Below are 26,783 nucleotides of genomic sequence, written 5' to 3'. Positions count from 1 at the left end.
AATTATTCTATTTTAATTATTAAATAATTTCCTAAAGTCATAATTTATTATTATATTACTAAAATATCAATTTAACAATGCATGTTCTTATAGTTATACAAAAAAAATCTTAATCATTAAACTTAATTGACTGATCGACATTGTCAATGTTGCAAGTTTATAGCATTTAAATACCCATTCAGTCATGCTATAACTGTATGCTTGCGTGTGCATATTCACCCTTCACGCTACGTGGATGATTTTTTTTAGGAAAAAGTGTATATTATTTTGAAGGATACAAATTTGTATCATTTTAAGTGAGAGAAAGAGATAAATTATTGGAGAGAGAATAAGTGAGAAAATTTTTAAATGTATAGATCCTACCTCTTTGTGAGAATAAAATGATATAAGGTGTGTCATTTAAAATGACACATCTTTTTTGCTTTTATTTATTCATAATATTCTTTTTTATTTTTTTGTAAATACATAATATTCTTCATTTGTACTCATTTGAATAGCAACCAATTGGAAGTAAAGAAATTATTTAAAATGACACACCTTTTTTGCTTTTTTTTTATTCATAATATTCTTCATTTGTACTCATTTGAATGACAACCAATTGGAAGTAAAGAAATTATTCCTCCTAATACGAGTCCAATTATCACCCTGATGCAATATAAAGGCAAATATATAAGTTAAAAATCCCCATCAATACAAACAACCATCATATATAGTGCATCGGAAAGTAGTCAAAATGTCCATAAATACACACAAAGATACAAATAAATATACCCAATAGAATTGAGATCATGGTTATTAAAATCTCGATTTATCATTACGATTTTATGTTTTTATGATTTTTTTTCATTAAAAAACTTTTACGTTTTTGTGATTTTTTATTATTTTTTTACATTACAATTTTATATTTTACGATTTTTTAATCCCTTTATGATTTTACTTAAAATCTCAATTTTAATAGGCTTAATTGAAATCTATGATGGAGGGGGCCAAGTCTGATGTCATGCTCAACGGTTTAGGATACCGCGTATATGGATTAAATTGCAAGTATAAAATACTTATAAATATTGAAGTTGCTTTTGGTTTTGTTTTTTACTTTTATTTTCAATTGATATATTTTTATTGTTTAGAATTACAAAAATGGTACCTTGCTTGCACACTGTTTGGTGTTTTTAACATGTTGCGAGTGAAATGGTGAAACCAATTTTTTGTTTTGTTTTCAATATTACCTTTGCAAATTCTTAGAATTAGAAAATAAAGTAAAAATAATATTATACTTTTTGTAATCATTAATGAAAATATATATTAACTAAAAAAAATAAACCATCAATTTTTTTATTTTTCTTTACTTATATAAAATTAATGTAAATAATTTAAATTGAAGTTGAGGTCGTATTGCTATTGCGACTATCATAGCAACACTGCAATATAAAAGCAGAAGATAATGAGGAGCCATATTTTAAACTTATGAGGAAGATTTATTCATAAGGAACAATCTCAATACGTGTCTCAGTACTGTTCCTAATTATTTTTCCCCAGTTCATATCACCATACTTCAAATTAAAGCCTACTTATTTCTGAAACTCAAGTACAGCAAAATAAGAATCAAGATAGAAGGCACTGAAATGAGAAAAACCAGCAGAAATGGCGAGGTATTTAAATTGTTGTTCAGTCCTGTGCTTCCCCTTAGTATTATACATTGTCATTATGAATATGTCACCCCCAAGCAATGCTCTTGTTCTTTGACTCTCATCGGTCAACTCCGGCGCCACCGGCTCGCAAACAATCAATTTTCCGTCCACCGGAATTGCCTTATGACAATTCTCCAAGACCTGCTTGCATTCTTCATCCGTCCATCCTAAAAATACCCACTGCAAAAATAGATATATCATATATATTATGTATTAATGTTTTAAAATTTCCTATGTTAAGTTTGATGAGAGAAGGTTTAAGTAGGTTTTTTAGTACAAAACATCTTGTTGGAATATATCGACCCTCAAAAATTGGAAACTAATTAATTAGTATTATGGATGATTTATTTAAAAAAAATGTTATAAAATTATTAAATGAAAAGTTCTAGAATTTAATTCCTTCACAATTTTAAAAGTATTTAATACTTTATTATTTAAGTAATTAAAATAATTAATAAATTAATGTCATCTTTATTTCCTAAGAGCACGTGTTCATAAAATCTTATTTTTAATTATAAAAAAATAAGAAATTTAACCTTTATTAAGTTAGTTATGTTATCTATTCTAGTGAGAGATCAATGTATTCATTTACACAAAATGAGTTTAGTTAATATATAATACGTTTAATAAGATGAAAATTATTTTTCCAATTGATTCATATTGCAGTATGTTTTATTGAACTATAAACATGAAATTTAATTATAGAATTCAATTGAAATAATTCACTTTTAATAACACCAAAGACAAGCACAATCAATTTATTTACAAATATAACAATAATACTAGGCCCATATATATATATATATATAGAGGTTTACATGGAGCAATCAAATACTTGTCATATATATACTTGAAAGCATTAAATGCGTTAATCATAACCATACAAAGGATGAAAGCATTAAATGTGGAGAATCGTAACCATACATCTGTCATTGCTGTACGTAAAGTGGTTGTAGAAATGATTTTACCATATATATATATATACACACACGTATGACTTCTCATATATATATATATATATATATATATATATATATATATATATATATATATATATATATATATATATATATATATATCTTTAATAATCGAATTATAATTGAATTTATATCAATTTCCATAGATATATATTTTTATGATGCCACATCAATAGGTAATTTTAGGGGTGTTCGCGGTCTGGATTGGATCGGTTTTGGAAGCAAAAATTATCCGATCCATTCCATTCGGTTTGGTCATATAATCATCCATTCGGTTTGAATTTTTTTTCAAATATGATCCGATCCAATCTAATTTTTTTCGGTTTGGATTGAATCGGTTTTCGATTTTTTGAAAATCCTAAAATTTGTTTCATGTTTATTGTGCAAATAACATCTTTTGTATATATTGGTTTTGTAATTTTTTTTTTTGAAATACAAAAGTATCAGTAACCGATAATATAGTTTTTTTTTTTGCAATGAGGTATGAAGCTCTAAATTTTGTTGATGAGATGTGACTAGATTTTTTCTTGGGTTTATTTTATGAGTTAATGGATCTTGAGTTTAAAAAAAAAAATTGGGCTACGAATGGGGAAAGCCCAAGTAGATAGAAGAGAATTAATATATTGGATCGGTTTGGATTGGATCGATTTTCATCGACCAATCCAATTAAAATTTGCAGTTTTTTTCAATTTTCGATTTATTTGATTATCGGTTTTTCGGTTCGGTCACCACGGTTTGGATCGTCTGATAAACACCTAGACATGTGAAACCAAAAGGGTAGTTAGTAGGAAATATATGTTGAAGAACATTACTCGTTACTTGTAACACCAACTTTGCAATTATTTATTTTTGAAATATAGTTTCTCAATGTTTTCTTGAATCTTATTTCGTGAACGAATAGTTTAACGTGCGAGAGAGGCACCTTGATGAAGATAGCATCCCCGGGAGGGACAGATTCAAACGCATCTCCACCGACATGGGTTATACCTACAATATATAAGCCACAACACAAGTAGCTAGGTTAATGTTATGCTAAGAACAACAAATCAAAACCCACACATTCCAAAATGGAAGTGGCTCAAACCTGGAAACTGTGGTGCAAGAGCCACCATATCGGGAAGATCATAGTTGATGCCCTTAAGTATATTTGGGTATTTCTCCATTATCATGCGGAGAGACACACCAGAATTGCCACCAACGTCAACTAGTGTCTTCACTCCTTGGAAGCCATCGTAGAGCTCCAACATTTCCCTCATGAAGGGTACGGACATCCCATATAAGGCCTTATGAAACAAATCCACTATATCTGGCTGCTTCATGTAATATGATAACGCTGATTCTCCGTTCACCTTCACGAATGGCTCCACCGTTGGATCCTCCACTGCCTCCTCCACCAAAGGCCAAGCTCGCATCAACGCATCCTATATATATGCACATCTCAAAAACACACATACCCCACTTGAGAGTCATATATATAGATAAGAAAGTATCAATGGAGAAAACTATATATTAAAAAAAAAAAATTAACCTGATGGTGTTGGAGCACATAGTGCGCGTAGGATAGACCTTCGTTATCGGCAACAAGAGTTTTGCCGACGTCAGTGAGAAAGTATTTTCTTTCGCCAGTGCTGCTCAAGTGCTCGGCAAAAATGTCATAACTGGTGAGCAAGCGGAGGATGCGCTGGAGGTTCTCCGCGTCGCCGCCACTATGGGGGCGAATGCGGGAAAGAATCTGTGAAGCGGAGAGGGGAGTGTTGGAAGCACCTTGCCATATGGTGTCAGGAACCTTCATATTGATGACGGCAACGAGAGACATTGGGACACTCATCATGTGTGCTATTTCCAAAATGGCAAGCCTCGCTTTGTTTTGAGACCTTGTTACGGTAACCTCCTCCTTCGTCGCCATTATTTGTTACTCAAAAGGGTTATTTTGTGCTTTTAAATGTGAAGTTGAAGAAAATACAACACAAATTTATAAGCACTAAAAATACTACTGTTGATTGCCCCATTGTTGACAAAAGAACCATAAAATCAAAAACCCAACCCGTTAACTAGGCACATGGCCTAGGCCAGCCAACACCTGTGTAGTCACTAAAAATCCTGTCCAGGCTGCACTCAAGACCACAATTCTGGTGCCCCTAATTTGTAGAGACTTTTGTTTTTGGGCTAACGCGCTCGATCCTCAGTTACTAAAAAAAGAAAGCCTATCTAGACAGAATCCCGAATATGCATAGCCTTAACTGGAATGTTCAGTTTTCTCATGTCCATAGATAGCAATGGGGTAGCTGATTGTTTGGCTTCTCATGCTAGGACAGTAGGACTCAAGACAAGAATGTTCACATCTTTCAGGACCCCCCCATGTGCGTAGGCCTCTCCTTATGAGATATAGTATGGCAATCTCCTTTCCTAGATTTGTACTTTTAAATGATAGTCTTTAATTTGGGTTTAACTTTAATGGACCTTTAATACAAAACTTTTGTTATTATATCATTTAATTAATCACGGGTTTAACTTTAATGGACCTTTAATACAAAACTTTTGTTATTATATCATCTAATTAATCACGGGTTTAACTTTAATGGACCTTTAATACAAAACTTTTGTTATTATATCATATAATTAATCATGTGCTAAATTATTGAAGAAGTATTAGAAAATATATATTTGGTGGGAATCGAAATGAGATTTTCTACCCACATATTCAATCTATATTGCAATGAGCTACATTCATTGAGTGTATTACAATAACTTTAAGGCCTGTGTGATTGTGTTTTATTAAAAAAAAAAAAAACTATTTTGTAAAATAGTTAATGGAATGAGTGTTTCCTATGTTTTTATTGTTTTGAAAATTAAAAATCAAACACAAAATAGAAACAATCAAAGTGGTTCTCTAAATTTGATTCTAAAAAGTTAAAAAGTAGAAATAATATTTAGAACTAATTTTATAAAATAAGTATTATCAAACAAATTTTTTATTTTAAAAATAAAAAAATTTTAAAAATAGAATTCAAAAATACCCTAAACATGCATAAATATTTCAAGGGCAATATGTTGGTCCTGGATGAACTCAAGAGGGGTGCATTGAGTTTATTGAAAATCTTGCAATTTAAAAAACACACACAACTGCGATAAAATAAAGAGTGTTATGGACCCATATAATGGACCTATTAAGTGGTAACCAGAGGCAATCTAAGATACGGATTGATATTAACAAAGGATAGATATCCATCAAGGATACTAATCCTAATACGACAGCATAGCAAACAGGCCTAGGCCCTCATCAGAGGTACCAAAGGCCCATCCACACTACCCACAAGTAACCTCTATAAATACAAGGTAAACCCTAAAGGTACGTTACGCTCTCTCTTACTGTTATGTTGTCACTGTGCGCGCACACACACCTCATTGGCTAACGCCGTTATAGTATTCTGTGCACAGTGATCTGCTTGACTCAAGGGTATCTCATTCATAGATACCTTGGAGAGGGCACTAGATCCAAGATCGACATACCAGCCTACTGGGCTGGACATCTCTGTCTTAAGGACAGAACATTGGCGCCGTCTGTGGGGAACTTCGTCTTGGAGTTTGAAGTTCCCATCAATCTGACAAAGGATGGCAATCCAGACAAGGAGCATTAGCCAGCAACAACTACCCCGAAACCAGAACCAACCGCTTGATCCAGTCCTGGAGGAGGTAAATCAGCCTCAGAACCAGATCGGAAACAACGTGGATTATGACTATTTCCAGGTCGAGGACGACATCTCAGACACCGCGTCTACTCCAGCGAGTCGAGATAGAGGACAGAGGCGAACATGGCTCCAATAAGAAATAATCCTTCCTAGCATCCAGGGGATCTTGTTGCACGTATTGCTCAATCGGCCGATCCGGATACTCAGTTGGCTAATAATGCATTCGCTGCGATCATGGAACGAATCGCGGAATTGGAAACTCGTAATAACCTGAAACGACAATAGGACTTTCGGGCAATACGAGATGAAAATAACAGGAGAATACGAGACCTGGAGCAGCACTTAATGTAACGCCCCGTGTTAACCCGGTTTGTTAACATGTCATCGTATTAAGCCACGCTTAATTTAAAAATGCGCAATATCTTTTTCTTTTCAATTATGATGTCATTATCATTACCAACTTGATTACTTAATCATTTTCATAAAAACATCGCATGTATATATTTTGCAAAGACATCTAACTAAAATACTTAATTAATTAAATATCATAAGTTTGTCTCTAGTCACGGAGCTACAACACGTAGACCGGACAACCTAATAGATTATACAACACAAGTAAAGGTACTAACGTCAAAGCGGCGTGGACAAACCCCATGCTCACCAAATAAGGCAACAAGCCCTAACAGCAGTCTCAGCTCGATAATCATAAATGGCAGAAAATATAAACAGCATCCAAGTCCATCATGCAAGAATACAGCATAATAGCATGATAACAACATAATCTAACTCAGCTCCGGCCTCCTGCCGCTGGAGGAGTCAATCCCCGCATTACCTGAACCTGAAATATGTGCCCCAAACGTGGGGTGAGATCTCTAAACAGAAATCTCAGTAAGACAAGGGGTCCTCAAGGATCTCCCACCCCAAGCTCAATTACATTTGCAATATAAGTTCAAAGGCAGTTTAACAGTATAAGTTCTCAAAATAGTGCAATGCAGCATATAATCATGTCATGTGTGTTATAACATTTCTACTGATCAGAGAAGTGCAGGAATTCATCTAAACCCACACAGTACTAGCCATTCGCTGTACCCGCCCACAGGATCGTCCCTTTGCCTCCCGTAGGCATAACACCACATACATATCATAAGCAATTGTACTTAATAGCTCATTAGCATTTCAGAAAAACAGTACATGAAACACATCATGCATACAACCAACTCCCGATGGAAAAATGGTGGAACCAACAGTGGCTAAACCGAGGACACGAACTCGCAAGCTAACTATCCAATGCCAAGAGTCCACACAGTTCAGGGTCCACACACAGCAGTATCACAATCTGTTTTGGGACCAACAATCATATTAATAACCATAGCTCATAAGCATAAACATAAAGACTACGTTTTCCTTTAACGTTTTACGTCTTTAGGCTTCTCACAAAGCCACAAACCCTTAATCACTTGATTCTGACTTAGTTTAATTATTACGGAAGTTCAACTTCCTCAAAATAGGATCCACGAACCCATCACAGCATTTTGCATGAGCAATACCTTACTGTTCTTCGAAAACCCAGAATATCTGAATATTTGTCAGGGACATATCCGGATATCAATATCCGGATATCACAGAACCCCATATCCGGATATCACTGATCCACATATCCGGATATCAGTATCTGGATATCACAGAACACATATCAGGATATAAATATCCGGATATCCATATCCAGATATTTCGCGACAAAATACAGTTCTGCATTTTCGCGAAGATATCATCCAAAGGTTCATCTTTTACCATTACAAAACGTCCAAGGATCCATTTTTAAGGATATACAGGTTCATAAACGTGTTGGTTATCTCATTTTAACAAATTACATGCCAAGACACAACTTTAACCCATTAAACTCATGATCAAAGGTTCAACCACTTACCCAAGCTTCAAACTCAGATAAGGAAGGCTCTTGGAGCTCACTTGAAGCTCCCAAGGTTCTGACTTCACAAAGTAAACAAAAATGTAATCAAAGGTGGGTCCTTTGCGCTCAACGATCACTCCTTGGAGCACCAAGTGCCATGACAATGGCTCCACCACCTCAACAAACAAAGTCAGCCCTTACACTCTCCCCAAACAGCACCTCCAACCCAACTCCAGCTGAAACTCACCCTCTCCAAGCACTCACTCTAGTGTTTACAAGTGGAAGAGGAAGAAAATCAAAGGGAAAATGCTTCAAGGATTACAACCAATGGGAAGAAGCAATGGAACAGTAGGATGGAGAGCTGATCAGCCACCACATCTGTAAGAACCCGCACCGTTAATTAAGGTATTTAATTAATTAATCATGTGAAAATAGGAGATGATTCCATAATTGACCCTAATAATTATTAAGAGGCTTTAATAATTATGGTAAGTGATTAAGAATGCTGAAAGTCGCTTTTCGAAAGAAAAGTGCAGATACCGGTTCTGCTAGTTGGTATAAATGCGTACCGAAAAAGTATCCCGGAAAATTAATGTAAGTGCATGATAATTACTAGAATAATATGTAGGACTTGTAAAACGAGTTTCAAGTCCAAATAATGAGAACTGATGCCAGAAACTGATAGTGGCTATGAAAAGCGCGTATCGGAAAGGTGCTCAGAAAATTATAAGAAAAATATGATAATTCTTGGAAAAATGTGTAGTTTCATATTCCAAAGTTTGGGATTAAAATGCTAAGTGTAGCAATTAAAACTAATACTGTGTGTTTATTGAGTAAGTGGCTATATATACTATCTTTAAGGGCACAATGCCCTAGAAAACAGAACTCCTAAGTGGTTGCTGAGGGGCTAGTCAACTGATACTCTGTTCTTGGAGGTTCTCTTCTCCTTGAGAGGCCAAGTTCCTACCTTTTCTTTGATTTCTTCACACTTTCTCTTGGGGAAACACTTGGTGTGAGTGAGGATCATCATTGGGAGTGTGTTGGTGGTCTTGTTCTGAGTTTTGAAGTCAGTGTGAGGGAGGTTTGGTTGCTGACTTGTTGGTTTTGGGTTGAGAGAAGCTTGGTTTTGGTTTTTGGAGGTCCAAGTGGTGACCTTTTGTGTTAAAGAACCAACCTTTGTGAAGCTATTTTCGTGCATCATCCTTGAGTCAGACTTGAGGGGCTGTGTTGAGCTCCAAAAGCATCTCCATTCTGAGTTTTGAGCCTTGGTATGTTGTACGACCCTTTGATCTTGAGTTTTATGCTTAAAAATGGAAGCTTGATGCATGTTAAGGTTAAAAGATGATAACTTGTTGTTGGGTAATGCTTAACACACCTAGAAATGCATGTTTAAGTGTTTAAAATCGGTAAAAACCCAACCTTGAAGGATATCTTCACGAAATGCAGAAACTGCATTCTGTCGTGAAATATCCGGATATCTGCCCATGGAATATCCGGATATTGGATATCCGGATATGATATCAGGATATGTGATATCCGGATATGGGGTTTTGGGATATCTGGATATTGGATATCCGGATATGGGAATCTGTATATCCGGATATTACATATCCGGATATGGACAGTGAGATATCCGGATATTGCATATCTGGATATGGTCCCGAGAAATATCGGATATTCTGGGATTTCGCAGAACAGTAGCTGTGTTGTGTGTACAGTAGGCTATTGGGGGTTTGTGGACCCTAGATTGTTGAGGTTGAACTTCTGTAATTAATTGACTAAGTCAGGATCATGTGATTAAGGGCTTGTGGCTTTGTTAGAAGCTTTAAGACATAAAACGTCATGAAAAGGCGTTGTCTTTAATTTGTATGCATGTGGTACATGTTTATTGATTTATATTTGGTCCATATCAGATTGTGATCTGTTGTGATTGGACTTTGAGCTTGTGGCATTGGATAACTAGCTTAGAGGTAAGCTTTCGTGTCCTCGGTTTAGCAATGTTGTGGTTCCACCAAGTCCCATGGGGATATGGTTATATGCATGCTGTGTTTCATGCTTTTGATGTTTTGGAAATGCTGTTGAGCTGTTATATGTTAGAGCCTTGTTGATATGCATGGAGGTGTCCACCTATACGGTAAGCCTGAGTATGTAGAACATACAAGAGGGTGAGGTTGTGGGTGAGGTGCAAGCGGTGTTCCTTGTACTACATGTAGGGAATAGACGTATTCCTACATTTCTCTGGCCAGTAGATATTGATTACACACATGCCATAGATATCTGTTGCACTACATAGTTTTGGAACTGATAATGATATAAATGCTTTTAGAACTTATATTGCACATGTAAGTGAGCTTGGGGTGGAAGATCCTTGAGGACCCCTTGTCTTACTGAGATTTCTTGTTTAGAGATCTCACCCCACGTTTGGGGAATGCTTATTTCAGGGTCAGGTAATGTTGAGACCTTAGGCGGCAGGAGGCCGGAGCTGAGTTAGATTGCTGTTATATTATGCTGCCATGATTGGATGCTGGATATGCATGCTGCTTATATGCTTATAGCTTCAGTTTATGTTTATGGAGTTTTATGTTGAGACTGGTTGTTTACTATGTTTATTTGGTGAGCATGGGGATTGTCCATGACACATAGTATTGCTATGTCTTGTTATGTCTTGAGTCTTTTGGAGTTGTAATAATGTATCAGGATATTGTCCGGATTACGAGATGTAATGCCGTGATTTAGATACACACTTTATTTATGTATTGAGGTATTTCAGTAGATGTCTTATTGCAATTTACATACAGGCGATATTTTATGAAATTGATTAAGTAATCAAGTTGGTAATTGATAATGACGTCATAATTAAAAAGAAAAAGAATATTCCGTATTTTTAATTAAGCACCGCTTAATACGATGTAATGTTAATATTCCGAGTATACACGGGGTGTTACATTTTATGGTATCAGAGCAACGGTTCAAGGGAAAAGCCTGTATGTATTGCAATGATTTGGATGTTTGGTTGTGTCTGTTTTGTGTGTTTGCTCCGTCGAGTATTATTATGATAATGCATATGTGATCACATTGCGTGGGCCTGATCAACTCGTAATTTGTGTAACTTGTGCAGAGTCATGGTAAGACCCGGGAGAAACCGCGAGACTTCGGAGGATCGGCCCGATCCTGTCCTGGCTGCATTGGCTGAGATGCAGGCGACCCGACAAGCCGACCAGGAGGCCATGAGAATGGCAAACCAGGCCATGCTGGACGCCGTCAGAGAGGCGAACAGGAAGGCCACTGAGGACGTGTTGGAGGCCAACCGTCTGGCGAACATGACGATGTTTAGAGTCATGTTGGAGGAGATGAGGAATGGCCCTGATGTTGGTCATGTTCCTCCGCCACCACCTCCACCGCCACCACCACCACCACCTCCACCCAGTCTGCAGGATGACTCTCAGAGTCAGATGGGAGATGGCAGTCACCTTACGAGGGCCATGCAGACCGTCCCTGTTTTTGTTGAGGATCGTGATGAGATCGACCTCCGGCTGAATGCTTTCTGTAAGCATAAGCCACCTGCCTTTGATGGATCCTTTGATCCTGTTGCTGCGGCACGTTGGCTACAGGCGTTGGACAAGATATTTCGGGTCATGCAGTGCACAGATCCGCAGAAGTTGATGTTTGCTACTTACATGCTGGAGGGTGATGCCCATGAGTGGTGGACAAACCTTTCTCATGTCTACGAGATGCAGGGTCATGTGATTACGTGGCCTTTGTTCGAGGATTTCTTCTTGGGTCAGTACTTTCCATATGACGCTCAGGAGAGGCAGCAGGGAGAGTTTGACAGATTGGTTCAGGGCTCGTTGTCTGTGGATGAGTACTTGGCCAAGTTCAACCAGTTGGTGAAGTTTGCACACTTCAGGATGGCGAGGCCTACTCCTACATTTCTGGCTGCTAAGTTCCGCAGGGGACTTAGTGAGGATATTGCTGGTTACCTAGCTGGTTCTGCTTCTAGAGATTTTGGGACACTGGTTCAGTAGTGTCGTGATATTGAAGATTTCTACAGCTCGAGTAAGGCCAAGAAAGCCAAGGTTGCTGCGGCGACAAAGGTTGTAGCTGGTAGTTCCACTTCTTGGTGAGACATGATGTTTGGGAACAAGGGCAAGGGTAAACAGTTGGCAGCTCGACAGGCGCCGAGTTAGTTCAAGAGGACTTCTGCTCAGGGGAGTGCAGCGAGACCTCTTACTCCCAAGTGTTCGGGATGCGGGAAAACTCATTTTGGGTCGTGCTCTACCGGCCAGTTGTTTTGCTTTCAGTGTGGCAAGGAGGGCCACTTCTCCAGAGACTATCTGTTAGCGACGGCGAAGGCTACTGCAGTGCAGGCAGTGCCACTTCAGATGGTTCCCCTTCCACATACTTCGGCACGGGCAGTGCCACCATCTTCTGGGAGAGTTTATACTCTAGATCGTCAGCAATCGGATCGAGCTCCGATCCTTGTCAAAGGTACTGTTACGATTGGTACATCAGCTGTTGATGTTTTGTTTGACTCTAGGGCTACACATTCTTTTGTTGCTACCCTGATTGCTGTGGGGCTTGAGTTGCCCATGTCTGTGCTTTCTCCACCGCTGCGGGTGACCACCGCCACCGGAGAAAGATGTGATGCTACCACTGTTCATCGCGATGTGACGTTTCAGTGGGATGGCCGTGAGTTCTCGGTAGATCTGATAGGATTCCCGATGGCCAACTTGGAGGTTATTCTGGGCATGGATTGGCTGTCCAGAAATTGTGTGATGATTGACTGTTGTGCCAAGCGTGTAGTGTTGTCTCCGTGTGATTCCACAACCAGTTCCTCGCCGTACATTTCGTTACTGCAGGCTAGGAGAGCCTTGAGAGCAGGGGCATTTGGTTATGTCATGTTGGGAGGTTTGGTGAGTGGTACACAAGAGGATATCACTGGCATTCCTGTGGTGAGGGAGTTCCTCGAGGTGTTTCCTGAGGAGATTCCTGAGTTTCCGCCACAGAGGGAGATAGAGTTCTCCATAGATCTGTTGCCTGGTGTGGGGCCGATTTCTTTAGCTCCATACCGGATGTCGCCACCGGAGTTGGCAGAGCTGAAGAAGCATATTGAGGATCTTTCAGCGAAAGATTTCATTAGACCGAGTGTGTCTCCTTGGGGAGCACCGGTTATCTTTGTGAAGAAGAAGGACGGGACAATGCGATTGTGCACCGACTACAGGCAGCTGAACAAGGTGACAATCAAGAACAAGTATCCCCTTCCTCGGATTGATGATCTGTTGGATCAGCTCAGGGGTGCTTGTGTGTATTCCAAGATTGATCTCCGGTCCGGATACCATCAGATTCGGGTGAAGCCGGAAGATTTCCCGAAGACCGCATTTCGCTCGAGATATGGTCATTTTGAGTACTTGGTGATTCCGTTCGGTCTCACCAATGCACTTGCTGTGTTCATGGATTACATGAACCGGATTTTCCAGCCGTACCTGGATCAGTTTGTGATCGTCTTCATTCATTGACGATATTTTGATTTACTCCAAGACGGAGGAGGAGCATGTGGAGCATTTGAGAACTGTTCTGCAAGTGCTGAAGGAGAAGAAGTTGTATGCGAAGCCTTCCAAATGTGAGTTTTGGTTCAAGTCTGTTAAGTTTCTTGGGCATGTTATTTCTGTTAAGGGAGTTGCAGTGGATCCGAACAAGATTGAAGCCGTGCTGGATTGGGAGAGACCCAAGACAGTTACGGAAGTGAGGAGCTTTCTGGGTTTGGCAGGTTACTATCAGAGGTTCATTAAGGGATTCTCCACCATGGTTTTGCCATTGACTCTCCTTACTCGGAAGGAAACTCCATTTGTGTGGACTCACGAGTGTGAGGTTTGTTTTCAGGAGTTGAAGGAGAGACTGACTACTGCACCTGTGTTGGTCCTTCCTGATCCTGCGCTTGAGATTGAGCTTTACACCGACGCCTCCGGGAATGGGCTAGGTTGTGTGCTGATGCAGTTGGGCAAAGTTATTGCCTATGCTTCGAGGCAGTTTAAACCTCATGAGTAGAACTACCCTACTCATGACTTGGAGTTGGCTGCTATTGTGTTTGCTTTCAAGATTTGGAGGCATTATCTTTTTGGTTTGAGGTTCGTGGTGTTCAGTGACCACAAGAGTTTGAAGTACCTGTTCGACCAGAAGGAGTTGAACATGAGGCAGAGGAGATGGATGGAGTTCATAAAGGACTACGACTTCGAGCTAAGGTATCATCCTGGCAAGGCCAATGTGGTAGCTGATTCTTTGAGTCGGAAATCCAGTAGCTCATCCAGTTTGTTACTTGGTAACTTTGATGTGGTTGAGAAGTTCCGAAACTTGGCAGTGACCGCACCCTGTGAGAGTGTACTTCTCGAGTTGGAAGCAGCAGATGTTGTGAACGAGCTGTTAGAAAAGATCAAAGAGGCACAAGTTCAGAGAGAGTGTCTGGATTATGTGAAGAACCAAGACGGTGTGTCTTGGAATGATGCTGGATTGCTTTTGTTTCAGCAGAGGATTGTAGTTCCTCGAGGTCCGTTGACAGAAGAGGTTATGGCAGAAGGCCATAAGGGTCAGTTTTCTATCCACCCTGGTGCTACTAAGATGTATCAAGACCTGAAGAAGAACTTCTGGTGGCCGGGCATGAAGAAAGATGTTGATATCTTTGTGTCCAAGTGTTTGGTTTGCCAGAAGGTGAAGATTGAGCATCAGAGACCGTCTGGTGAACTTCAACCTCTTGAAGTACCACAGTGGAAGTGGGAAGGTATTTCCATGGACTTCGTGGTGGGATTGCCGAAGACTCAGGCGGGTTGTGACTCTATTTGGGTCATTGTGGACAGACTGACGAAGTCTGCCCATTTTCTTCCAGTGAAGGTGAGCTTCACTACAGAGCAGTTGGCCAAGCTTTATGTCTGCGAGATTGTGACGCTTCACGGGGTGCCCGAGAGTATCATTAGTGATAGGGACCCGAAGTTCACATCTCGATTCTGGGAGGCGCTGTAGGAGGCTTTTGGTACACAGTTGAGATTGAGTATCGCCTATCACCCTCAGACTGATGGACAGACTGAGAGGACCATCCAGACCTTGGAGGACATGTTGCGAGCTTGCACGTTGGAGCAAGGCTCGGCATGGGATAGGTACCTTCCGTTGGTTGAGTTTTCTTACAACAACAGCTTTCATGCTAGCCTGGGCATGGCGCCCTACGAAGCACTGTATGGTAGGAGGTGTCGGACTCCTACTTGTTGGTTTGAGGTTGGGGACAAGGAGTTTTTTGGCTTGGACTTTGTCCAAGATACCACCTTGCAGATCCAGATGATCCGTGAAAAGTTGAAGCAAGCACAGAATCGCCAGAAGAGCTACTATGATGTCAAGCATCGTCCGTTGGAGTTCAGTGAGGGTGAGCACGTTTTTGTGAGACTTTCACCTGTCACCGGTGTTGGTCGGGCACTCGGAGTGAGGAAGCTGAGCCCGCGATATATTGGGTCATACCAGATCCTTGGTAGAGTAGGACATGTTGCCTACCGGCTTGCCTTGCCTCCGAACTTAGCTAACATCCATGATGTGTTTCACGTGCCTCAGCTTTGGAAGTACATAGCAGATCCTTTGCACGCGGTGCAACCGGATGATGTGGAGGTTCGGGAGAACCTGAAAACTCCCGTCGGACCACTCAGAATTCTCGATCGTGGCGAGAAGCAGCTGAGGAGCAAGATCATTCCAATGGTCAAGGTGCAGTGGACCGAAAGAACTCCTGAGGAGTGTACTTGGGAGCGTGTGGACGAGCTTCTCCGGCAGTACCACGAGTTTCGACTAGGTATGTTTCTGATTTTGAGGTCAAAATCCTAAAAAGGTGGGGTGAATGTAAGAACCCGCACCGTTGATTAAGGTATTTAATTAATTAATTATGTGAAAATAAGAGATGATTTCATAATTGACCCTAATAATTATTAAGAGGCTTTAATAATTATGGTAAGTGATTAAGAATGCTGAAAGTCGCTTTTCGGAAGAAAAATACAGATACCGGTTCTGCTAGTCGGTATAAATGCGTACCGAAAAAGTATCCCAGAAAATTAATGTAAGTGCATGATAATTACTAGAATAATATGTAGGACTTGTAAAACGAGTTTCAAGTCCAAATAATGAGAACTGATACCAGAAACTGATACTGGCTATCAAAAACGCGTACCAGAAAGGTACTCAGAAAATTATAAGAAAAATATGATAATTCTTGGAAAAATGTGTAGTTTCATATTCCAAAGTTTGGGATTAAAATGCTAAGCGTAGGAATTAAAGCTAATACTGTGTGTTTATTGAGTAAGTGGCTATATATACTATCTTTAAGGGCACAATGCCCTAGAAAACAGAACTCCTACGTGGTTGCTAAGGGGCTAGTCAGCTGATACTCTGTTCTTGGAGGTTCTCTTCTCCATGAGAGGCCAAGTTCCTACATTTTCTTTGATTTCTTCACACTTTCTCTTGGGGAAACACTTGGTGTGAGTGAGGATCATCATTGGGAGTGTGTTGGTGGTCTTGTTCTGAGTTTTGAAGTCAGTGTGAGGGAGGTTTGGTTGCTGACTTGTTTGTTTTGGGTTGAGAGAAGCTTAGTTTTGGATTTTGGAGGTCCAAGTGGTGACCTTTTGTGTTAAAGAACCAACCTTTGTGAAGCCATTTTCGTGCATCATCCTTGAGTCAGACTTGAGGGGCTGTGTTGAGCTCCAAGAGCATCTCCATTCTGAGTTTTGAGCCTTGGTATGTTGTACCACCCTTTGATCTTGAGTTTTATGCTTAAAAATGGATGCTTGATGCATGTTAAGGTTAAAAGATGATAACTTGTTGTTGGGTAATGCTTAACACACCTAGAAATGCATGTTAAGTGTTTAAAATCGGTAAAAACCCAACCTTGAAGGATATCTTCACGAAATGCAGAAACTGCATTCTGTCGTGAAATATCCGGATATCTGCCCATGGAATATCCGGATATTGGATATCCGGATATGATATCAGGATATGTGATATCCGGATATGGGGTTTTGGGATATCTGGATATTGGATATCCGGATATGGGAATCTGTATATCCGGATATTACATATCCGGATATGGACAATGAGATATCCAGATATTGCATATCCGGATATGGTCCCGAGGAATATCCGGATATTCTGGGATTTCGCAGAACAGTAGCTGTGCTGTGTGTGCAGTAGGCTATTGGGGGTTTGTGGACCTAGATTGTTGAAGTTGAACTTCTGTAATTAATGGACTAAGTCAGCATCATGTGATTAAGGGCTTGTGGCTTTGTTAGAAGCTTTAAGACATAAAACGTCATGAAAAGGCGTTGTCTTTAATTTGTATGCATGTGGTACATGTTTATTGATTTATATTTGGTCCATATCAGATTGTGATCTGCTGTGATTGGACTTTGAGCTTGTGGCATTGGATAGCTAGCTTAGAGGTAAGCTTTCGTGTCCTCGGTTTAGCCATGTTGTGGTTCCACCATGTCCCATGAGGATATGGTTATATGCATGTTATGTTTCATGCTTTTGATGTTTTGGAAATTCTGTTGAGCTGTTATATGTTAGTGCCTTGTTGATATGCATGGAGGTGTCCACCTATACGGTAAGCCTGAGTATGTAGAACATACAAGAGGGTGAGGCTGTGGGTGAGGTGCAAGCGGTGTTCCTTGTACTACATGTAGGGAATAGACGTATTCCTACATTTCTCTGGCCAGTAGATATTGATTACACACATGCCATAGATATCTGTTGCACTACATAGTTTTGGAACTGATAATGATATAAATGCTTTTAGAACTTATATTGCACATGTAAGTGAGCTTGGGGTAGAAGATCCTTGAGGACCCCTTGTCTTACTGAGATTTCTTGTTTAGAGATCTCACCCCACGTTTGGGGAATGCTTATTTCAGGGTCAGGTAATGTTGAGACCTCAGGCGGCAGGAGGCCGAAGCTGAGTTAGATTGCTGTTATATTATGCTGCCATGGTTGGATGCTGGATATGCATGCTGCTTATATGCTTATAGCTTCAGTTTATGTTTATGGAGTTTTATGTTGAGACTGGTTGTTTACTATGTTTATTTGGTGAGCATGGGGATTGTCCATGACACATAGTATTGCTATGTCTTGTTATGTCTTGAGTCTTTTAGAGTTGTAATAATGTATAAGGATATTGTCCGGATTACGAGATGTAATATCGTGATTTAGATACACACTTTATTTATGTATTGAGGTATTTCAGTAGATGTCTTATTGCAATTTATATACAGGCGATATTTTATGAAATTGATTAAGTAATCAAGTTGGTAATTGATAATGACGTCATAATTGAAAAGAAAAAGAATATTCCGCATTTTTAATTAAGCACCGCTTAATACGATGTAATGTTAATATTTATACACGGGGTGTTACAACATCCACGTAGCACTAAGAAATCTCTAGGGTTTTGTGCCAACAATTGTATTTATAGCCACTTAACAATAAAACACACAATATTAACATTAATTGCTACGCTTAGCATTTTAATCCCAAACTCTGGATTCTGAACCTACTAAATTTTACAAGATTTATCATATTTTTCTTGTATTTTTCGCTGCACCTTTTCGGTACGCGCTTCTCCATAGCCAGTATCAGTTCTGGCACCAGTTCTCATTATTTTGACCTGAAACTTGTTTTTCTAGTCCTATATAATATTCTAGGAATATTCATGCATTTATTATAATTTTCCGGGATACTTTTTCGGTACGCATTTATACCGAGTAGCAGAACCGGTATCTGCACTTTTCGTCAGAAAAACAACTTTCAGAATTATTAACCACTTTCTATATTTATTTAAGCGTTATAATAATTATTAGGGTCAATTATGGAATTATTTCCTAATTTCTCATAATTAATTATTTAACTTCCTTAATTAATGGTGCGGGTTCTTACTTTTAACACAGCTGACTGGACCAGGAGCAACAGAAGTTGGAGGCTAACCTGCCAATGGCTGAGAAGGAGCTCGGAACCTAGTTCTACTGAACCGAGTTCCCCAAGTAGAAAGTCATGAACGGCCCAACCTCGTTAACGCAGCGAACCCGAACCAGGGAAACCAGGCTATTGATGGCCAGAATGCTCAAAACCATCAGGCACAAGCTAATGGCCAGGAAGACCGGGTTAGGACTCATCCTGACCAGAATGCTCAAAACATCCGAGGACGAATGGAACCCAGCGGATACAGAAGGAAATACAGCAGGGGGCATTATAACAACAGCCCCTTTACTGGGGAGATTTTGAACGCACCTTTCCCTAAGGATTTCGATTCGGCACGACTGCCGAAGTATGATGGGAGTCAGGACCCACAGGTCCTCATTGACGCTTTTGATACAGACATGTACATCCGAGGCATAGACGAGCCTCTCATATCTCGAATATTTGCCATAACCGTGACTAGGGCTGCGCAGGCATGGTTCTCTACCTTACCTGCCAACTCCATTGGGTCTTTTGAGGAATTCGGAGAGGAATCCAAGGATATCTCAATCGATTCAAGGATGCCGCGTTGCAGGTACCGGGATTGCAAGAAAACGTCCACGTGCATCTCATTGTGTCTGGCTTGGACGGTGCATCCAGGTTGGCCAAGTCAGTCTATAAAGACCCAGTGAAGACATTGGAGGAGTTCAGAACCCGTTCGAAGAAATACCTCGAACTCGAACAGATGGAGATTGCAAATGCACAACCCGAAGAGGGTAAGAGAAATAGCCCGCGAAGAAGAAGTCTGGTCTTGAAGGGAAAAGAATGAGTTGACAATAAGAAAAAAGATCCTAGGGCTAGAATCTCAGATACCAGAGATCGAGTTGGAAGGTTCGACAGGTATACGCCGTTGAATGCTTAACGCTCTCAAATCTGGAGAGAAGTGGCAATAACGGAAATGAAGAAGGTGGAACGACCTCGGCCCATATTCGACAGAGGAGGTATGGACAAATCAAAGTACTGTGCATTCCATGACGGACCGGGACATACTACTGATCAATGCTGGGACCTTCGAGATGCGGTGGAGAAATTTGTTCGAGATGGAAGGTTACGTCAATACGTGATAAAAACTCAAGGTTCCAGAAACAACAAAAAGAAGTTGGGAAACAAAAATCGGAGCAAAAGCCCCGTTCCTGAAAAGAAGAACAAACAGTAAAGGAATCAGAAAAATGATCCCAACTATGACGAATTCCCAGAAGTGGAATTTGATTGTAATGTAATTAGTGGAGCCCTGGGAGGAGGAGGAGATACTGTAAGTGCTAGAAGAAAATACCTGAAAGAGGTACTCTCTATTAGAGATCGTCCCAAGTTCAAAGAAGACCCAACCAAGTCAGACCCTCCTTATTTGTACTTTACCAAAGAGGACATGCACGGTGTGGTTCCGGGTCATGTTGACGGACTGGTCATTGCTGGGACCTTAGTGAATTGCCAGGTTCGGAAGATTTTCGTGGATGCAGGGAACTGTGCTGACATCATACTCTGGGACGCTTTCAAAAGATGAATCTGGATGAGGAGGACCTCAAACCTTGCAAAACGATGCTGATAGCCTTTAATGGAGAGCATACACCTCCTAAAGGCTACATTGATCTCAGATTAACCTTGGGAACAAAGGAAGCGTTCAGATCAGAATGGGTTAGGTTCATAGTGGCCGATTTCCCTTCAGAATATAATATAATCCTGGGAAGACCGACCATACATCAGTGGGACATGCTGGTTTCTACAAAACACCAGAAGATAAAAATGGTGAGCAATATGAATGAAATAATCACTGTTTGTGGAGATTAGAAGGAATCCAGGGGCTGTTACTTTGATACCGTCAAAGAAAATGAAGAGGGACGTTCGAGCCCACCCTGAATTCACCCAGGGGATAAAACCGGTAGGAATGTAACTCCTCAACACTCAAGGAAGCCAGTCAACATGGTTGAACTCGACATGAGAAAAGAAATAATGCCGAGACCCGAGCCTGATGGAGAGCTAGAAGATCTCACACTGGGGAAAGAGCCTGGTCAATTTACCCGAATTGGTAAAACCGTTGATCCTCAAATTAAGCAAGTATTGGCCGACTTTCTAAAAAGCAACACAGATGTGTTTGCTTGGAATTCGTCTGAGATCCTAGGCATCGACCCCGCTTTCTGCTGCCACAAGCTGGCAGTTTATCCGGGATCCACGCCCGTTTCCCAGAAGAAAAGAAAGCTGGGGCCAGAAAGGAAGCATGTTCTGCAAGAACACGTCAAGGAGCTTTTGGATGCCGGGTTCATTCGGGAGATACAGTACACGACATGGCTTGCAAATATGGTGATGGTGAAAAAACCGAATGGGAAATGGAGAATCTGTACTGATTACAGAATCTGTACTGATTACACAGACTTAAATAACGTTTGCCCGAAGGATTCTTATCCTATGCCTAACATAGACCAGCTGGTAGATAACTCGGCTGGGTTTCGTCTGTTATCCTTCATGGATGCCTATTCGGGATACAATCAGATCCCAATGTGCCCGGCGGATCAAGAAAAGACCGCCTTTATTGCTTAAAAGGCCAATTATTTCTACAATGTGATGCCATTTGGGCTTAAAAATTCAGGGGCAACCTATCAGAGGATGATGAATAAAGCCTTTGAAGATCAGCTGGGCAAGAATGTAGAAGTATACATTGACGATATGATCGTAAAGTCGTTTGATTTGATGAAGCATGTCCAGGATCTCAAGCATACATTTCAAAAGCTCAGGAAGTACCGCATCCGTCTCAACCCAGTAAAATGTGTGTTTGGGGTACCATCTGAGAAATTATTGGGTTTCATGCTAACCCATAGAGGAATTGAAGCGAACCTTGACAAATGCAAGGCAGTACTTGATATGAAAGAACCCCAAAACAAAAAGGAAATTTAGCAATTAACCGGTCGATTAGCGGCCCTAACCCGGTTTCTGCTGAAGTCTGCTGAAAATGCCCTTCCATTCTTTAAACTATTAAAGAAGGAGGCAATTGAAGGATGGAACCCGGCGTGCCAAGCCGCGTTCAAGAAAGTCAAGAAATGCTTAGCAACTCCACCAGTGCTCTCAAAGCCAAACCCAGGAGACATTCTAATCCTGTATCTAGCAGTGGAGGAGGAAGCAATAAGTGCTGTGCTGATCAAAGAAACTAGCGAAGGCCAAGAATCGATTTACTTCATCAGCAGAGCCTTAGAAGGTGCGGAGGTCAAGTATCAAAAACTAGAAAAAGTGGCTTTCGCGTTGCTGATCGCGGCCAGAAGATTGCGGCCGTATTTTCAAGGACACCAAATAATAGTCCAACAAAACATAACCATGCCGATTTTTGTGTTGCTGATAACCTCGGCACAAGACTGGAGGAAACCCATAGTGGATTACCTGGAAAAAGGAATGTTACCAGAAGAACGTTTGGAATCTAGAAAGCTGGTCCCATATGCGACACAATATACGATTGTGCATAGTCAGATGTTTAGAAAGGGTTTGCATGTACCCATGCTGAAATGCTTGAACTCGGAAGAGGCAGAATATGTCCTGGCCGAGATACATGAAAGAATCAATGGTCATCACATGGGAGGCAAAGCTTTGGCTAAAAAGGCTCTTCGAGCCGGTTACTACTGGCCGACTATGCAAGCTGACTCTAAAGAACATGTTAAGAGATGCGACAGCTGCCAGAAGCATGCCAAGCTAATTCTTTCCCCACCTTTCAAAGCAGCTGAAGGACAATTAAAATGGTTGATCATAGAAGTAGATTACTTCACAAAGTGGATAGAAGCGGAGCCAGTGACGACAATTACTTCGGCTAGAGTGCAAAGGTTCTTCGAACGGAACATAATATCCAGATTCAGGATACCAGCTGAAGTGATCACTGATAATTGATGAAAGACTTGCAAGTCAGACATCGCTTTGCATCTGTGGAACACCCACAGTCAAATGGACAAGCCGAAGCTGCAAACAAGGTAATTGTGGAAGGCCTCAAAAAACGCATGTTTGATGCAGGAAAAAGCTGGGTTCCGCAGCTCTACTATGTCCTCTGGGGATACAGAACAACTACCCAAACTGCAACAGGGGAAACCCCTTTTCGACTAATGTATGGCTGCGAAGCTATGATCCCAGTAGAAATTGGAGAACCTTCTTGGAGGAAGATAAATAGTAGCGAGCACGGCGAGCAGCTGAACATTAATTTACTCACTGCCAAATTAGACTTTGCTGATGAAGTTCGGGTTACGGCACATTTCCTGGATGTGACAGCCAAGCGACACATGGCAGTCCGGTACAACAAAAAAGTGAGGCCAAGAATCTTTGAAAAGAATGATCTGGTACTCAGACGAGCGGATGTCGGAAATAAAAACGCCAAAGATGGAAAGCTAGCTGCAAATTGGGAAGGACCTTACCGAGTTAGAGAAAAACTCGGAAAAAGAGCTTATATCTTGGAGACAGTCGAAGGCAAAGGAGTTAAGCGGACCTGGAATGCAGATAAGCTGAAGGCATACTACAACTAAATCTGCACTCCACCGCTTCAATATTTCAAAGTTGCAATTTGATTTAAGTTCTTTCCTCTATTAGGGATTTGACTAAAGCCGAATGTGCCGGCAAATTCACATGGACAACAATTTGATTTCAATAAATGAGGAATGTTTCTTTTCTTTTAAAGATTTGTCCTTATCTTATTTTGATGCATCAATTCGACATCTGAGGTACAAGCGCAATGTGTCATAACGACTCTGATCAAGTCGAAATGCTCCTTATTTCGGTTTATGAGCCAAAAGGGACATATGATTGCATTGTCTTTACCTTAAATAAAAGTGAATTAAAAATTCAGACCATACAGACTTATCAAAATAGTTAAGTCCCAATAAACATACGCCATCGAGAATGACATAAAGCGGAATCCGTACAATGCTTTGACCTCAGCCAGGTCATGAGTAAAGCACTCGTATGATGCACAAGTTTAGTAAACTATTTTAAGTTGATAGCTTACGCTAATAAGCGGCTATCAACTTGGATAAGACTTCTTACATAACTTGGAAAAACTGAGTTTTGAAAGGAAAGCTATCCCGAGTTACGATCCGAGTAATATACTGAGGGGAAACTCTGATAAGGGTTAACGTATACGCAAAAAAGACTAAGTTGTACGCTTAGATAATGCAAACACGAAGATAGCCTTTTAACAAAGCAAATGCAACACAGCAATGACATACTGGGTTATGCAAATTCGAATACATAGATAAATGCATCTATGGTCAAAACACAATATGCAACGAAAAAAGCAATGCTTGAAGGGTAAAATTCAAACCGGAGTAAAACCGGCAATATTCAGGATAAATAAAAAATGGGCCCAAAGGCCCCAACAAAATACATCTCCAACCGGCATTCCGACCCTTCATTTTGTCTTGCTGGCAGGAGGATTTTCCAGCACCATAACCTCCTCGCCGGATTGATTGGCCGACTCAACTTCCTTTTCGGGTTGGTTAGTTGCCTCATCACCATCCTCAACGGTAGCAACTTTTCCGGATTGTGAAGCCGAAACACGGGAAGGAGAGGCGGCAACTGGAGAAATTATTCGACTATCAACAACATATGCACATGGGCTTAAGCCAACCACATTCAAAAGCAAATCGGGGTTCAGAACTTGCAGTTGGCTTAATGCATTGTAGAAGGAACCAGTGATGGACTTTTCAAGTTCACCCCGGTAAAGTTGAGCTTCGTCCTGAGCCTCCCTCAACTGGGCCTTGGTTTCCTTCAACTTGCCCTGCACTGCCTTCATCTCCCCCTTCGTCTTCTCATACTTGATTTTGAAATCACTCAAACTCTTGCTGTTGCAGGCATGGATATACTGGAGCTTGTCATGATCATGTTGAAGTTGGGTCAAGGATTCCTGTGCTTTGCCCAAGTCAGACGAACTTTGGGCATATTTTTCCTTCAACGATGACAAATCTTCTTTAACCTTAAGCAACTCGGCAACAGTCTTTGTTTTTTCCTCCCGAGAGGCAGCAACCTCATCAAGGGAACGAAGATACTTACGCTTCAACGAATGCAATGATCTCGTTAACCCAGACATCTTCAGGCCACCGAGCTCTAGATCATCCAGCACCTTAATTTCCTTAGTTGTGAAAGGGTTTGCACTGGAGAATGACTCAGGCGGACAAACTTCCTCTCGAATAGCATCAGACAACCCAGACTGTCATACGGCATACTTGGCCAAACCGAAAGACGAAGGAGGAGGAGGGGCCTTCATCACTTGCCGAGGAGAGGAGGGCGTAACATTTTTGGCCGAGATCTCCTTGCCTTTGTTCCTAACTTGTCGTTTCTCTGTCACATTGGCTTTTGTTTTGTCGATAGCATCCTTTTTCAGATTCAGCTCTGATGCCTTCCTCTTTTTCTCCAATTCGGTGGAAGTATCCTTCTGCGACCACCCGGACGGAGACACTTTCCTTCCCTTGGTCAACGCGTCCAACCAGCTGGGATGAGTGTTTGGTTGCTTTTCCATTTGGGGAACTGCAAAACAAAATAATGAAATCAGTTGTTAAGCACAATACAAAGCACTTCAATATAGCAATCACACATACTCAATTCGGCATCAAGCTTCTCTTGAGACTTATAAATGAGAGATGCAACGCTAGCATGCTGACGCGTCTGAAGGTATGTACCGATGGCGATCACGGTATTAATATCATTGGAGTCTAACTAGGATTCTTTGAAGCGGTAGCTTGAAGGAGGAAATTGGAAATGATCGGATGACCAGCATAAGGGAAATTTTCCATCTACGTCCTTGGTACCACAGTTTTGGAGAAACCATACCTCCTTACCGGGATGCGCACAAACCTTAAAGAACTTGTCTTTAAAACCTTTAAAAGACTCAGTGTAGACCTTAAAGAGTCTACGGCCAGGGACACCTCTGACAGTAATCCAACATTTCTGTTCTGGCAGTTCGCGACCAGTTCGACAAGAGTTAACTTGAAAGAAGAAAAAGAAAACCATAACAGAAGGATGAAGAACAAGATAGGCACAAAACTGCTCGAATGCCTTAACGAAACCCCACCCGTTGGGATGGAGTTGTGTAGGGCATATGTGCAGATGATTGAGTATCTCTGTTTGAAACTCGGTTAAGGGAAACTGGAGTCCGAGTTGAGTAACGAAATCACGGTAGAAGAAAAAGAAGCAAGGACCCTCTTTAGTTCCGCCTAAACATACGGGTTCGTCTTCTTCGGGAGTCACGATATCAAAATTTTCAACCAACCTGACAGAAAGCCCAGCCACGTCCTCCGAAGAAAGCTTGGACGTGGTATTCAAAACCTCATGAGTCACCCAGGGAAGCTGGGATATCAATGAGGCAGGTGGAGACCCAGAATGCGACTCGGCAGAACCATATTCCTCTACTATCTCTTGAGGAGGGGATGCCATAAATGCCTAGAAAAACAAAAAAATTTAAATCAGAAGGAAAGAATGGGCATACTTGTATCAAAAATGCTACTAGATGACGAGTCACTAGAAGATGAAGAGCTCGGCACGTCAG

At 40.8% G+C, this 26,783-nt stretch overlaps 3 protein-coding genes across 3 annotated transcripts; 2 read left to right on the top strand and 1 right to left on the bottom strand.

Moving 5' to 3' along the window:
* Positions 1–1,498: 1,498 nt before the first annotated feature.
* Positions 1,499–4,577, bottom strand: LOC133305150 (nicotinate N-methyltransferase 1-like). The gene is made up of 4 exons (XM_061505282.1): positions 4,194–4,577; positions 3,750–4,086; positions 3,588–3,652; positions 1,499–1,868 (listed from the first exon to the last, which is right to left on the bottom strand). The coding sequence occupies exons 1-4, from the start codon at positions 4,569–4,571 to the stop codon at positions 1,569–1,571; spliced, it is 1,080 nt and encodes a 359-aa protein (XP_061361266.1). The 5' UTR covers positions 4,572–4,577; the 3' UTR covers positions 1,499–1,568.
* Positions 4,578–20,183: 15,606 nt separating this feature from the next.
* On the top strand, positions 20,184–20,786 carry LOC133305143 (uncharacterized). Its single transcript, XM_061505277.1, has 2 exons — positions 20,184–20,437; positions 20,510–20,786. The coding sequence occupies exons 1-2, from the start codon at positions 20,184–20,186 to the stop codon at positions 20,784–20,786; spliced, it is 531 nt and encodes a 176-aa protein (XP_061361261.1).
* Positions 20,787–21,886: 1,100 nt separating this feature from the next.
* On the top strand, positions 21,887–23,146 carry LOC133305142 (uncharacterized). Its single transcript, XM_061505276.1, has 2 exons — positions 21,887–22,129; positions 22,256–23,146. The coding sequence occupies exons 1-2, from the start codon at positions 21,887–21,889 to the stop codon at positions 23,144–23,146; spliced, it is 1,134 nt and encodes a 377-aa protein (XP_061361260.1).
* The last annotated feature ends 3,637 nt before the right edge of the window (positions 23,147–26,783 follow it).

This window comes from Gastrolobium bilobum, unplaced genomic scaffold (genome assembly GCF_033153095.1).
Source record: "Gastrolobium bilobum isolate Gb01-03AN ecotype WA unplaced genomic scaffold, APGP_CSIRO_Gbil_v1 utg1095, whole genome shotgun sequence".
NCBI lineage: Eukaryota > Viridiplantae > Streptophyta > Magnoliopsida > Fabales > Fabaceae > Gastrolobium > Gastrolobium bilobum.
This window is presented reverse-complemented; position numbering and strand designations above follow the sequence as displayed.

Excerpts from the sequence above, each read along its gene's own strand:
- LOC133305142 (XM_061505276.1), top strand. The coding sequence starts at position 21,887 with ATGAATAAAGCCTTTGAAGATCAGCTGGGCAAGAATGTAGAAGTATAC. Across the intron at positions 22,130-22,255 it reads ACCTTGACAAATGCAAGGCA|AAGGAGGCAATTGAAGGATG; the intron begins GTACTTGATATG and ends AAACTATTAAAG.
- LOC133305150 (XM_061505282.1), bottom strand. The coding sequence starts at position 4,571 with ATGGCGACGAAGGAGGAGGTTACCGTAACAAGGTCTCAAAACAAAGCG. Across the intron at positions 3,653-3,749 it reads TCTTGCACCACAGTTTCCAG|GTATAACCCATGTCGGTGGA; the intron begins GTTTGAGCCACT and ends TATATATTGTAG. Across the intron at positions 1,869-3,587 it reads GGGATGCTATCTTCATCAAG|TGGGTATTTTTAGGATGGAC; the intron begins GTGCCTCTCTCG and ends CTATTTTTGCAG.
- LOC133305143 (XM_061505277.1), top strand. The coding sequence starts at position 20,184 with ATGAAGAAGGTGGAACGACCTCGGCCCATATTCGACAGAGGAGGTATG. Across the intron at positions 20,438-20,509 it reads CCTGAAAAGAAGAACAAACA|TGGAGCCCTGGGAGGAGGAG; the intron begins GTAAAGGAATCA and ends TAATGTAATTAG.